Source organism: Mobula birostris, chromosome 9 (assembly GCF_030028105.1).
Source record: "Mobula birostris isolate sMobBir1 chromosome 9, sMobBir1.hap1, whole genome shotgun sequence".
NCBI lineage: Eukaryota > Metazoa > Chordata > Chondrichthyes > Myliobatiformes > Myliobatidae > Mobula > Mobula birostris.
In genome coordinates, this window is record NC_092378.1 from 109958427 (window position 1) to 109970848 (window position 12422).

The window sequence follows — 12422 nt, forward strand, 5'->3', positions numbered from 1 at the left end:
AACATCAGTGTCAATATTTTATTTTAATATGGATTACCGCTAGCAAAAAGAAGCTTTTCATGTTAATATTCTGCATTGAGGCAATGACGTATATGTGAATTTTACATTTTTCACTTTGCTTTGTGGAATCCTTATGATTCTCAGATACCAAAGTGAGTTCAATGTTTGACATTCAGTATGATGCCAAGAGTATGAAGATCAGTTTGAATGCCTCCAGAGAGTTTATTTTGGGCACCACTATTGAACTTAATGCTGGAGTTCAGCATACAATCCCACTCATCAAGAAACTCGGAGTCCCCTTCAGTGTCAAGGTAACTGATGTTTCATAAAATATTATGACTTGCTGGAAATTATTCCAGGCTGCAACCACAAAAAATAATTAGTGTGGTATCTCAAATTTAAACATTATTTCCGGTACAGGTATTGTTACTGATGTTAATAACCGTGTTAATGACGCAAAGACACTTGTGTCAGAATGCTGTTTTTGAATTTCTGTTCAGCATTCAACACTATTGTCCCAAAGACCTTGGTGAACAAACTCCTACTCCTTGGACTAAATACACCTCTATGCCACTACGTCTTGGAAACAACAAACCTCAGGCAGTCAGGATGCACAACCGCTCTTCCTTCCCCGTCAGCCTCAACTTGTGTGCCTGCCAGAGCTGTGTGCTGAACCCACTGCTCTACACTCTGCTCTACACTCTGCTCATACACGCCTGCACAGCCAAGCGCCCGAGCAATCACGTTGTCAAGTTTGCCGAAGGTGTGACGGTGGTGGGACTCATCACCAACAGCAATGAGACAGCCTACAGGGAAGAGAGAGAAGAGCTGAAGGCCTGGTGCCAGGCAAATAACCTCCACTTCAATTTCAACAAGACGATTTAAATAGTTATTGACTTCAGGAGAATTCGCACCCCAACACCTCTCTTTGTATTGGTGGCACTGCAGTGGAAACTGTGAGGAGATTCAAACTCCTGGGAGTGCACATCTCGCACAACCTCTCATGATCCCAGAACACATCTTAGACAATCAGGAAAGCTCACCACATCTCTACATTCTGACAAAGCTGAAGAGGGCTGATCTATGCACATCAATACTCATAACCTTCTGCAGCTGCGCAGTAGAGAGCATCCTAACCTGCTGCGTCATTGCATGGGATGGAAACTCCACTGCAGCAGACAGGAAAGCTCTACAATGGGTAGTTAAAACTGCCCAACACATCACTGACACCAGCCTAGCTGGCATCGAGGACATATATATAGAAAGGTGCTAGCAAAAGGCCTGCAATATCATGAAGGACCCCACCCACCCCGGCTATGGATTGTTTGTCCCACTCCCATCCGGGAAGAGGCTACGTAGCCTCCACATCAGGACCACTAGACTCAAAAACAGTTACTATCCCCAAGGTGTCTGGATGATCAACAACTTACCCCATTGACCCAACCCACATCCCCACCACCACTGAATTCACATCACCTAGTGTCATTGTAAATGCATGCAAACAATCTGTCTATACCAGTTACTTGCACTTTGTTTTATAGGATTGCTTTTATAATTGCATACATTTACTGTGTTATTTTAATTGTGTTCTTTATGCGTATTGTTTTTTATGCTGCATCAAATCCTAAGTAACAATCATTTCATTCTCCTTTACACTCACATACTAAAGAATGACAATAAATGAACTTGAATCTTGAATCTTAATTACCTACCAGCACAGGAGTTGAGAAGTCAACTTTTTTGGCGAGAGGGTGGTGGTGTTAGGTGAGGGAAATGAACACTGAAAACAAGCTTCTGTAGAATACAGGGAGGGTTTCACATGCCATGATAGAGAAAGTCATGTTGAACTATTTTTTTAAATTGATTTTAAGAGTCTGTAGCCAGCAGGCAAAGAGGAATTTCCTGAAATCAGTACAGAAGTTCCACAGGTGTTTTGCTATTTATCTGTTCCAGAAGATACAGCGGAATTCAAGGGCATGATAATAATGTTGCATTTAGGCTGAAAGACTCTGCCAAATTAATTAATGTTTTACACTTGGTTGTGCTTTTCCTTAACAACGTAATGGGGAAGAGATTTAACTGGTAAAAACAACTTAGAACTCTGGACAGTAGGTATAGGTGAGAAATGGCTTTTATTTATTAATCCACATTATGTTTTTGGTATATAAGTATGACATTTTAAAAATACAATTGATAAAATTGTTTGGTATTGAGAGTTTGAATGGGTTTCATTTTCCTCAGAGTGAATAATGTCCAAAAGATATTTTAGAAACAGCACCTTGTTCTACATGCAATATGGTAACTGGAACACTAAACTGTCATTTACTCAGGCTGAATGCACAGGAGTGCTTAAAGACTCAGGTATGGATGGATCTTTGAAGCTAACCTATGAGCCAGCAGCCATTCTGATATTACATTTGGAGGGGAAGATGCAACAAAACAAGTAAGTGGCATTATGTCATCAGGAATCCGAAGGAAATCAAGATAATTAGAACTCCTGTGCACTGATTAATCAAATATTTAGGACTGAAACAACCTGCTTTACAAATATGTGATGATAGAATGTATGCTGGCTGAAGGGTCTGTCACATTTTGCAAGAGGATTTGTGTGCTCACAATGACTTACTGGGATCACAGTATACAGAGCCTCACTGAGCCTGAACTATTGTGTGCTGGTGTGTCTCCCTAACCACAGAAGGATATTTGTGTGGTAGAGGGAGTCCTGCAAAAAAAAATCACCAGATCAGTTCCTGAGCTAGCAAGCTTGTTCTTAAAATGAGAATTTAAGTAGACTGGCTTTGTACACTAATAGTTTAGAAGAATGCAAATTGATCTTACTGGAGTGTACAAAATTCTTAAGAGGCTTGACAAGCAAGATGCGGAGTTGTTGATTCTCCTGGCTGGGGCATCTCATAATATTGGCAGAGAAAAGAAGATATTTATTTAGATTCTTTGAAATTCTTTATTCAATTGGACTACTGAAGCTCAGCCATGAAGTGTATTTAAGTGGAGATCAATCGATGTTCAAATATTAGGGGAATCAAAGGATGAAGGATTAGTGCAGGAATGCAGCATTGTGGTATAGTTTCAGTCATGATCTTATTAAGTAGCACAGGGACCAAATGGCCTACAACTCCTCTGATTTCTTGATTCCATAAGTTAAAACTTCAGATGTATGGTGTAGAGCATTCTGAGTGGTTGCCTCATGGCCTGATGTGGAGTCTCCAATGCTCAGGATCACTAGAGGCTGCAGAAGGTTGAGGAGTGATTGCAAAAGGCTGCAGAGGGTTATAGACTCAGCCAGTTCCATAACAGTAACAACTCTGCCCAGCGTCCAGGACATGTACTTGATGCTAAGGACCATCAGTTACTACCAATCTGATTCTGGTTAATCAGGAAACCACAATGACAGTGTGTTGCATTCAGAGTTCACAAAATTTAATTATAGGTCCTCCTGCTTGTCATACACTAACACATGGAGACACCCGGACATGTGCTTTGATACCAACAGCGTAAGGGTGTGGTTAGATGTTATTAGATTTCTATTTGATGAAGAGGACACCAACAAGGTTCTGTTGGTTATGTGTAAATATTAAAATACCACATTGCTTGGGGAAGAGAGGTAGGTTAAGAAGTTCCTTTCTCCAATGGAGGTGGTAAATTGGATTAGACATTGGCTCAATGGAAGAAGCCAAAGAGTGGTGGTGGAGAATTGCTTCTCCGAGTGGAGGCCTGTGACTAGTGGTGTGCCACAGGGATCAATGCTGGGTCCATTGTTATTTGTCCTCTATGTCAATGATCTGGATGATAATGTGGTAAATTGGATCAGCAAATTTGCTGATGATACAAAGATTGCAGGTGTAGTAGACAGTGAGGAAGGTTTTCAGAGCCTGCAGAGGGACTTGGACCAGCTGGAAAAATGGGCTGAAAAATGGCAGATGGAGTTTAATATAGACAAGTGTGAGGTATTGCATGTTGGAAGGACAAACCAAGGTAGAACATACAGGGTTGATGATAAGGCACTGAGGAGTACTGTGTAACAGAGGGATCTGGGAATACAGATACAAGATTCCCTAAAAGTGGCGTCACAGGTTGATAGGGTCGTAAAGAGAGCTTTTGGTACATTGGCCTTTATTAATCAAAGTATTGAGTATAAGAACTGGAATGTTATGATGAGGTTGTATAAGGCATTGGTGAAGCCGAATCTGGAGTATTGTGTTCAGTTTTGGTCACCAAATTACAGGAAGGATATAAATAAGGTTGAAAGAGTGCAGAGAAGGTTTACAAGGATGTTGCCGGGACTTGAGAAACTTAGTTACAGAGAAAGGTTGAATAGGTTAGGACTTTATTCCCTGGAGCGTAGAAGAATGAGGGGAGATTTGATAGAGGTATATAAAATTATGGTGGGTATAGATAGAGTGAATGCAAGCAGGCTTTTTCCACTGAGGCAAGGGGAGAAAAAAACCAGAGGACATGGGTTAAGGGTGAGGGGGGAAAAGTTTAAAGGGAACATTGGGGGGGCTTCTTCACACAGAGAGTGGTGGGAGTATGGAATAAGCTGCCAGATGAGGTGGTAAATGTGGGTTCTTTTTTAACATTTAAGAATAAATTGGACAGATTCATGGATGGGAGGTGTATGGAGGGATATGGTCCGTGTGCAGGTCAGTGGGACTAGGCAGAAAATGGTTTGGCACAGCCAAGCAGGGCCAAAAGGCCTGTTTCTGTGCTGTAGTTTCTATGGTTCTATGGATAGCAGAGAACACACTGGAACCTACAACAGTCCTGGAGCTTGCCTGGCCTATGTCAGGTTCAATGATTTTGTTAAATTCAATTTCAAAGCTGCTTAGTTAGAATTTTAACTCTTACCTCTGGATTACCAGTGTGTACCATAACCTCTGAATAGCTATACTCTGATTTTTATTTTGATATTGGTCTTTTTTTTTCCTATGTACAAGACAGTTTATTATTTTGCTTGTTTATCCTTATTTATTTTATGTTTGTAACATCCTAGTTTTGGTAACCTACTGCTTCTTCCTCCTTATAGTAAAGAATTGAAGCTGATAGCGTTGCAGAATCTTCCTGTCCTTAGTCATTTCCCCGAGGCACTGGAAATAGAGCCAAAGGTAAGCTTCTATTGTTTTAAGGCTCACTAGCATCACATTTCAAGGAGAAGATTTTCAATTTGGACTTGGGCATCTAACAAGCCCATTTATAGACTGGCTGAATTTTCTTTGGCTTCAGTTGAATGGAAAAGCAAAGGGTGTAAACAAATGGCCAATTCTGAATCAACGGTTCTGTGCCCAGATTGAATTTGATCCTCCAGTAAATCAGTTTTTATATTGAGAAGACTGAGGTTTCTTTTAAATTATCTTGATCATGTTTACAAACATAAATCAAAAAGTGTTTTATCTATGAGCCAGCAGCATTTGTATGTATGGCAGCTGATGCTAGGTCTTTGACTGCTGCAGAATGCATTGGCCCACACCCAGAATGGAATGCATGTTTAAACACGAGATCCTTCCCTCTTCCCAGCTTCTTACGCTGGCTTCTCCCCCTTTCCTTTCCAGCTCTGAAGAAGGGTGTCGGTCTCAAAACGTTCCCTTCTTTAGATGCTGTCTGATCTGCTAAGTTCCACCAGCACTTTTTTTGTGTGGCATATTTACATTAATTTTGTGTGACAGTAATGCTATTTTACGCAGGCGTACTTTGCCATGTGTTTACCATTGCATGGACTCTACAGTTTCTTGTACATTTCAACTAGAATCTTTCATCATTCACTTACAAGCATTGCAACCATGAATTTAGCAACACTAGAAAGACAGAAAACAGGCTGTGTCCAGTGACTGGCTTGATTGTTGGCCCACCAAGTAAAAATTCAATGGCCCGAGGCATGACACACTGAAAGACATGGCCTCCCTTTGCTGACTGTGCAAAGGAAAGTGAGTGAATCCTGGATGATTGCCACAGGGAGCGGCCAGGGAGGGTATAGTGTATGGATGTATAGGGGATTTGGGTTAAAAAATGATCTTTGAATAGAATGTTAACTATCAAACAAGTGTCATTTGGAGTAAGTGGAAGATTGGTTTATGTAATCGGTTTAGGGAGAGGGCTGTTCTGGGGACCAGGTCAAGAGTGGTCTGGCTCAGGATACAGGTTGAGTGAATAGCACCTAGGGGTCAAATCGTAAGAACCATTCCAGAGGAGATGCTGGAGAGTCAGTGTTTATGGTTCAGGAGATTGGTGGAAGAGTAGGATTGGGGAAAGGAATGTGATCTATAGTTGGGGATGTCATGGCATGGGGAGTGAGGACTCAAATCAGAGCAAAATACTACAAGTCAAAGGGGACCTATCTGAGTCGAGTTCCCCGCACCAGTGTGGGATCATACCATGGAGATTGCCATTAACTCAAGTCCCTGGAGAGAAAGTTGTGCTTTCAGAATTGGTTGAGCTGTTAACAACAGGTGTATTTCAGAATCACATGAACTAATCTCTCCGGCGGTGCTGCAAATAGTATTGCTCGGGAATGACATCATTGTGCTGTGCTTGTGTTTGATCTGAGCAGTGCGTGCATAATTCACAGTGGGATAATTTCCAAGAGTCACACAATTTGACCCAGAATAATCATTATCACATTCCTCTCTAGTTCCTAGATACTTTTGCACATACAACACTGAAATAGCAACAATTAAATTTCAAGGTTCATGTCTTTTCATTTTTGGCATGGCTTCACTCTCATCTTTCTGACTTTTGCTAACAGTGTTTCATGATATTGAGAATAGGATTTAATCCATTTCATTGAAATGTAAGCACGCAACATAAATCCTTCCAGTGCAAATGGATTCCCAAAGGAAGAGGATATCTGACCAAGAAAACTACCATCATCATGTCCAAGAAGAGATTGCTGACAGCAGATTAAGGGAAATATGAATATATTATGATATTTTCTTTACGTTGCCAAGAATTTCTAGTTGTATTCTGTCTTCAAGTAGTCAGCAAGAACTCCCTAATTACATTCTGCAACTTGTACTTTATTTCTATTGAATGAGCTCAAATACAGCTTTATTTGTGCAATTAAAGTTTTGCAAATGAAGTAGGAATAATTTATTTAAATATCATTTTTAAAATGCTTAAGTTGATCTTTTCTTTCTAGGTTAATTATTCTTCAAATATGATAAAAGGATCTCTGAATATATTAGTGGATAAGAGCAGATTGAATGCTTTCACCATCCTAACCATCGGTGATTCTGGTTATGGTGAAGCTTTGGAGATGACTCACACATTTCCACAGGTGTGTTCCAATATTTGGCTTAACATCTTATTCAAATATGTCTAAACATTCAATATTGCACTTGGTTGATTTTTTGTCTCTTTTATGAGTTTATACCTGTAAGTAACTTTTTAGTTAGCTGCACTAAACTGCATTAATCCCTTCAGATTACATATTAGCCATTCAATTTAGTGAAGATGGGAAATAGATTTAATTAGTTTGCCAGTATAAAATAGGAGCAGCTTTTATTTTCATAAAGGTTGACTGGGTGAGAAAGCAAACTGTTGAATTGCTAAAGCCAGTTTTGCAAAAGTGTATAAAACCAACTTCTATATCAATGTATGTTAGCACCTAAACTTCTCTCATGGCCCTGCCTAATTCTAATTAAAATTTGACCAGATAGAAGTTGTGCAGTTTCCGTGGCTTTAATGTGATGCAGGCCTCCATATATTTGCAGTACCGTGATTGACTGCATTACAAAAACAGATACACTTGTGGGAGCCATGCAGAATATGCAGCACTGAGATCAGTCCTTGTGTATAGTTCTTTACCCCAGAAGAAACTTGTATGTTCATCATACGTAGCCCAGCCCTCCCACACTCGAGCTTCCACTGCTACTGTTGCTACCATAGCAGCTGGGATGTCCACAAGGACAGGCTGCACCATAACCACTCCTCAAGAAATCACAAACTCCTCTTTACGGGACAAGATTGGTTGCTGACCTTGCGGAAGGCCACATATAAGACTGTATCTCGTCTGTTCCTGGACACCTCACTCAGGTGTGATGGTGATTCAAACAAACCGACATGCATGCATGTTCGTCAGCTTTTCCCTCCGTGCTGAGCATCAACTGATCCCATGTGACTCCTCCTAGACCGAAGCTGGCATCGAAGCCATCCTTTTGCTTCGACTTGCCCAGAGTCCACTCATACAGATCATCCCTCTTCCCTCCACAAAAGCTCTCTTTTCTGCCCATAGCATCTGAGCCGGAGAAGGTGTGTATCCATTACTTACTACAGTGTCAAAAGGCATATAACGTGCAAGTGGGATTTCTTGAATATATGCAGTGAATAAGAGACAAAGTTGACGAATCCTTTCCAGAAATCCATGTTAACTTTGTTTAATTCCATTATCACATCCTATGTAATAGTTTCAAGTATTTTCCCTGTTTGATGTTAAGCTAACAAGACCATAGCTTTCTCTCTCCCTTCTAGAGCAGTGGGATTACATTTGCCATTCTCCAATTTTGAGGTTGGTGCTTGAAAAGCAGAGAATATCTTTTTGTGTCTGCCTCTCCATGGTGGTTCTGACACTGCTTGAATGTTCCAATATACGAGGGGTGATTGGTGTGTAAGGTAGAAGGAGATGAGTTATACAGCTCTCGTTACATGCACATGCAGGTCAGCTCTTTGAGTGATCATGTAGAAAGTTTGAAGGTAATAACTGATCTCCTTCTACCTTAGGCCACAAACTTATCAATTACCCCTGATGCGTTATTAACTGATGCACAATACCAAGATCCGTATGCTCCACGACCACTGGACTAAGTGTGTAAACGTAGGAGGGGACTATGTTGAAAAATAGATGTGCTAGGTTTTCTAAAATGGACTCCTCCTACCTTAGGCCACGAACTTATCAGTGACCCCTGGTACTGTGTCACAGTGGTTCAGCTGACAGAACAGCGACCCAGCTTCAATCCTGACCTCCAGGGCTGCCTGAGTGGTGTCTGTATGCTGACCATAAAGGTTCCCTTTGAGTCCTCTGGCCTCTTCCCATATCCCAATGGTGTGTAGGTTGATAGCTTAATTGTCCACTGTAAATTTCCCCTTGTGTGGGTGAGTTTTAGAATATGAGGAAAGTTGTTGGAAATATGTGAAGAGTAAAATTAGATTAATGTAAGTAGTTGCTTGATATTTGGTAAGGATTTGAAGGCTGAAAACTTGTTTCTTTGCTGTAGAAAGAAAATGTAAGATAGTACAACATGATAACATTCAGGCTAGTTCTGGTACTGATGTAGTCAGATGAAGATCTCAACCCAAAACATCAATTGTCCATTTTGCTATGCAGATATTGTCTGACTCACTGAGTTCCTCCAGCACTTTACTCTACTCCAGATTCCAGCGCTTCTTGAGTCTCTGATGCTGTCATTTGTTTCGTCTTTAAGCTGATGTTGACCATCTGGGCAATGTTCTCCAGCATATATCCACATCTTGAACATCTGTGTTTTTACTGGGCCTCCATGCACAGTGCCTGCAACTGCTTCATTTCAGCACCTACAATACTTCTTATTGCACGATCATGGAGCTGGCTTTTCTTTGTTGGCCTGGGATTTTAATACTGACTGGTTACTTTAGTTTCGTATCATTGCAGCTTGGAGACTCCCAGCTGCTCCAGCAATGCAGCCTGGATCTCATTTTAAACCCCATCAATTGATATCCACGAAATATGGACGGGAGACTGCCCAGTAAGTAACATGATTAAGCATGGAGCTTTCCCTCTGGAGCCTTGCTTCAGCAAATAGTCCACAGAGAAGATGCCGAAGTTTTGTTCTCCTCCTGAAAAGTACTCTTCAGCTGCTTCAGACCTTAATCTGCCTGTACCTTTATTTGGAAGGAACATTGTGATTTTCCACTTGGCCTGCCAATTTAAAATTATGTTCAGATCCTGGTGAAATTATTGGGACATGACATGCCTGTGCAGAAAGGAACCCAGCTGGTTTTAGTTACTGCCTTTCCCTTCTGCTCCAGTGTGCAGATTAGAATCAGGAACTATCCAAAAAAAAAATCAAAGTTAACAGGCCATCAACCACACCTATTTTTCTTAGTGTCCTGTATACTACACAGCTGGCTACCTAACTCGGACTGATTAATTAAGTGCCTTTGAGAGGGATGTTAAAAGAATACACTATTTTACTAAGCTTTGCCATCGTTTTTATTATGGGGTGATATCTTGAAAACAGACTGTTCTGCCTTGTATGCTAATAGTTCTCCTATCTGTAAAAGCAAGCTCTGGTCTCTTACATTCTTTAAAATGGTTAGATGACATGTCCCTGGTGACTTCTATCCTTTGCAATGAATGCAGTCTGCTGGGTGCATTTACAATCTTTAATACTGTCAGAGGGATTGTGTTCTCCAACACTCAACTGCCCCTTACAGAAAGTTTTCTGCTATTTTTCTTGAAAATCAAATCACTATTTAAAATACTTTGCCCAAATTTCTTTTCAAAAATAATAGATATATTTGTTTTAAGTAGACAATGCTGGAAATAAGCATCAAGTCAAGCAGCATTTCAAATCGACCAAGCTTCATCAGAGACATTAACTCTGTTTCTTTCTCCATAAATGCTGCATGACCAGCTGAGTGTTTCTAGCATTCATTAGTTTTAACTTTGATCTGTAACTAAAAGTCTGATCCTGGCTGGCCTGCAGAATATTTCCAGCATTCACTTTTATTTCTGGTTTCCAGCACCCGCAGGTTTTTTTTAACTTTTTAGCTTTTACACTTTGTAATTTACAGTTTTTTACTCTTTACTATTTACAGTTGAAAACAATTCCTAAGCGACTGGTGTGTAACACAGAGTACCAGAAGGATGGTCGCATCTACAGGTTCAGTCATACTACCATTTGTGAAGACAAAGAGCTGAGGTTTTTAGGAAACTACAGTGGACCTTTCCCCAAGATATTTGGACGCCATGAAATTCATGGTAAAACCTAATTTGAAAGTGTTAGTAAAATAACAAGAAACTATACTCATGATCTTCCAACCTGGATAACTTGGGCGAATATACATTAATTACTTGAGTAATTTGTATTTTGCAATCTAAAAAGATTCAATAGAGCTTATTATTCTTTTACAGTGAACTTTATCCATCCATTTGCTATCCAATTACCTCAGCAGTCACAGGCCTGGATCACTCTCTCTCATTCTCTCTTCAGTCACCAGGATGACATTGTAATCAACTGGGACAAAAAGGATCAGGTTAGTTTGATAAAACTGAATGCTTTATTATTGAAAAGAATGGGCTGTGAGATAGATTTTCAGTGGAATAAATTTTATTTATCCTCACAGACTGTTCAGATTGTTCAGAGGTTTGGTATGCCCAGACTTGACCTTTTTTGAATTGGGCTTTGCTAGTTCAGTTTAGTTTTAAGCAGAATCTACCAAGAAGTTTGAAGATTCTAGTGATTTCTACAAAAAATATTTTGTCTCTATCTCTACATTTTTTTCTTTATGTGCTTTTGCTCTTTCATTTCTCTTGCCCCATATTCTATTCACACCCCACTTTCTTCCTCTTTCAACTTTGGTATTTATTGTACTGCTGCATCTCTGGGCTCTACATAGTCCACTGTCTGAAGCAGTGTGGCATTGATTTATGAAGAAAATAATTGCGATAGGGATGGCTGAATAATGGGGCTAGAAAACAAGATATCCAAGGCAGAAGGACAGGTTTGTTGAAGGCAGCAGCATCATTCAAGTTAAAGATACAAGCTAAGTAAGGGGTAAATACAATCAGGCAGTTTCCACTGAGCATGGATGAGACTAGACCTAGAGGGCATGGGTTAAAGGTGGAAGGTGAAATATTTAAGGGGAACATGATGGGGAGCTTCACACAGAGGGTGGTGAGAGTATAGTACGAGATGCCAGTGGAAGTGGAGGCCATGGAATTGATTTCAACATTTAAGAGGAGTTTGGATAGAATGGGCATGGAGGGCTAAGGTCCAGAACGATCTATGTTACAAACCTATTCTGGTATCTGTCCCCCACTTTTCCTTCACTACATCGTCGACTGCATTGGCGCTGCTTCCTGCACGCATGCTGAGCTCGTTGACTTCATTAACTTTGCCTCCAACTTTCACCCTGCCCTCAAGTTTGCCTGGTCCATTTCCGAAACCTCCCTCCCCTTTCTAGATCTTTCTGTCTCTGTCTCTGGAGACAGCTTATCCACTGATGTCTACTATAAGCCTACTGACTCTCACAGCTATCTGGACTATTCCTCTTCTCACCCTGTCTCTTGCAAAAACGCCATCCCCTTCTCTCAATTCCTCCGTCTCCACCGCATCTGCTCTCAGGATGAGGCTTTTCATTCCAGGACGAGGGAGATGTCCTCCTTTTGTAAAGAAAGGAGCTTCCCTTCCTCCACCATCAACTCTGCTCTA

General features: G+C 40.7%; 1 protein-coding gene across 3 annotated transcripts in view; it reads left to right on the forward strand.

Moving 5' to 3' along the window:
- LOC140202958 (uncharacterized) overlaps positions 1-12422 on the forward strand; it is a 228661-nt gene that overhangs the window by 147749 nt on the left and 68490 nt on the right. For all 3 annotated transcript variants that reach the window (XM_072268599.1, XM_072268600.1, XM_072268601.1), the window contains exons 40-45: positions 145-311; positions 2331-2443; positions 5045-5123; positions 7151-7288; positions 10807-10969; positions 11123-11244. In XM_072268599.1, coding sequence (XP_072124700.1) covers positions 145-311; positions 2331-2443; positions 5045-5123; positions 7151-7288; positions 10807-10969; positions 11123-11244 — 782 coding nt within the window. The remainder of the gene's footprint in view (positions 1-144; positions 312-2330; positions 2444-5044; positions 5124-7150; positions 7289-10806; positions 10970-11122; positions 11245-12422) is intronic.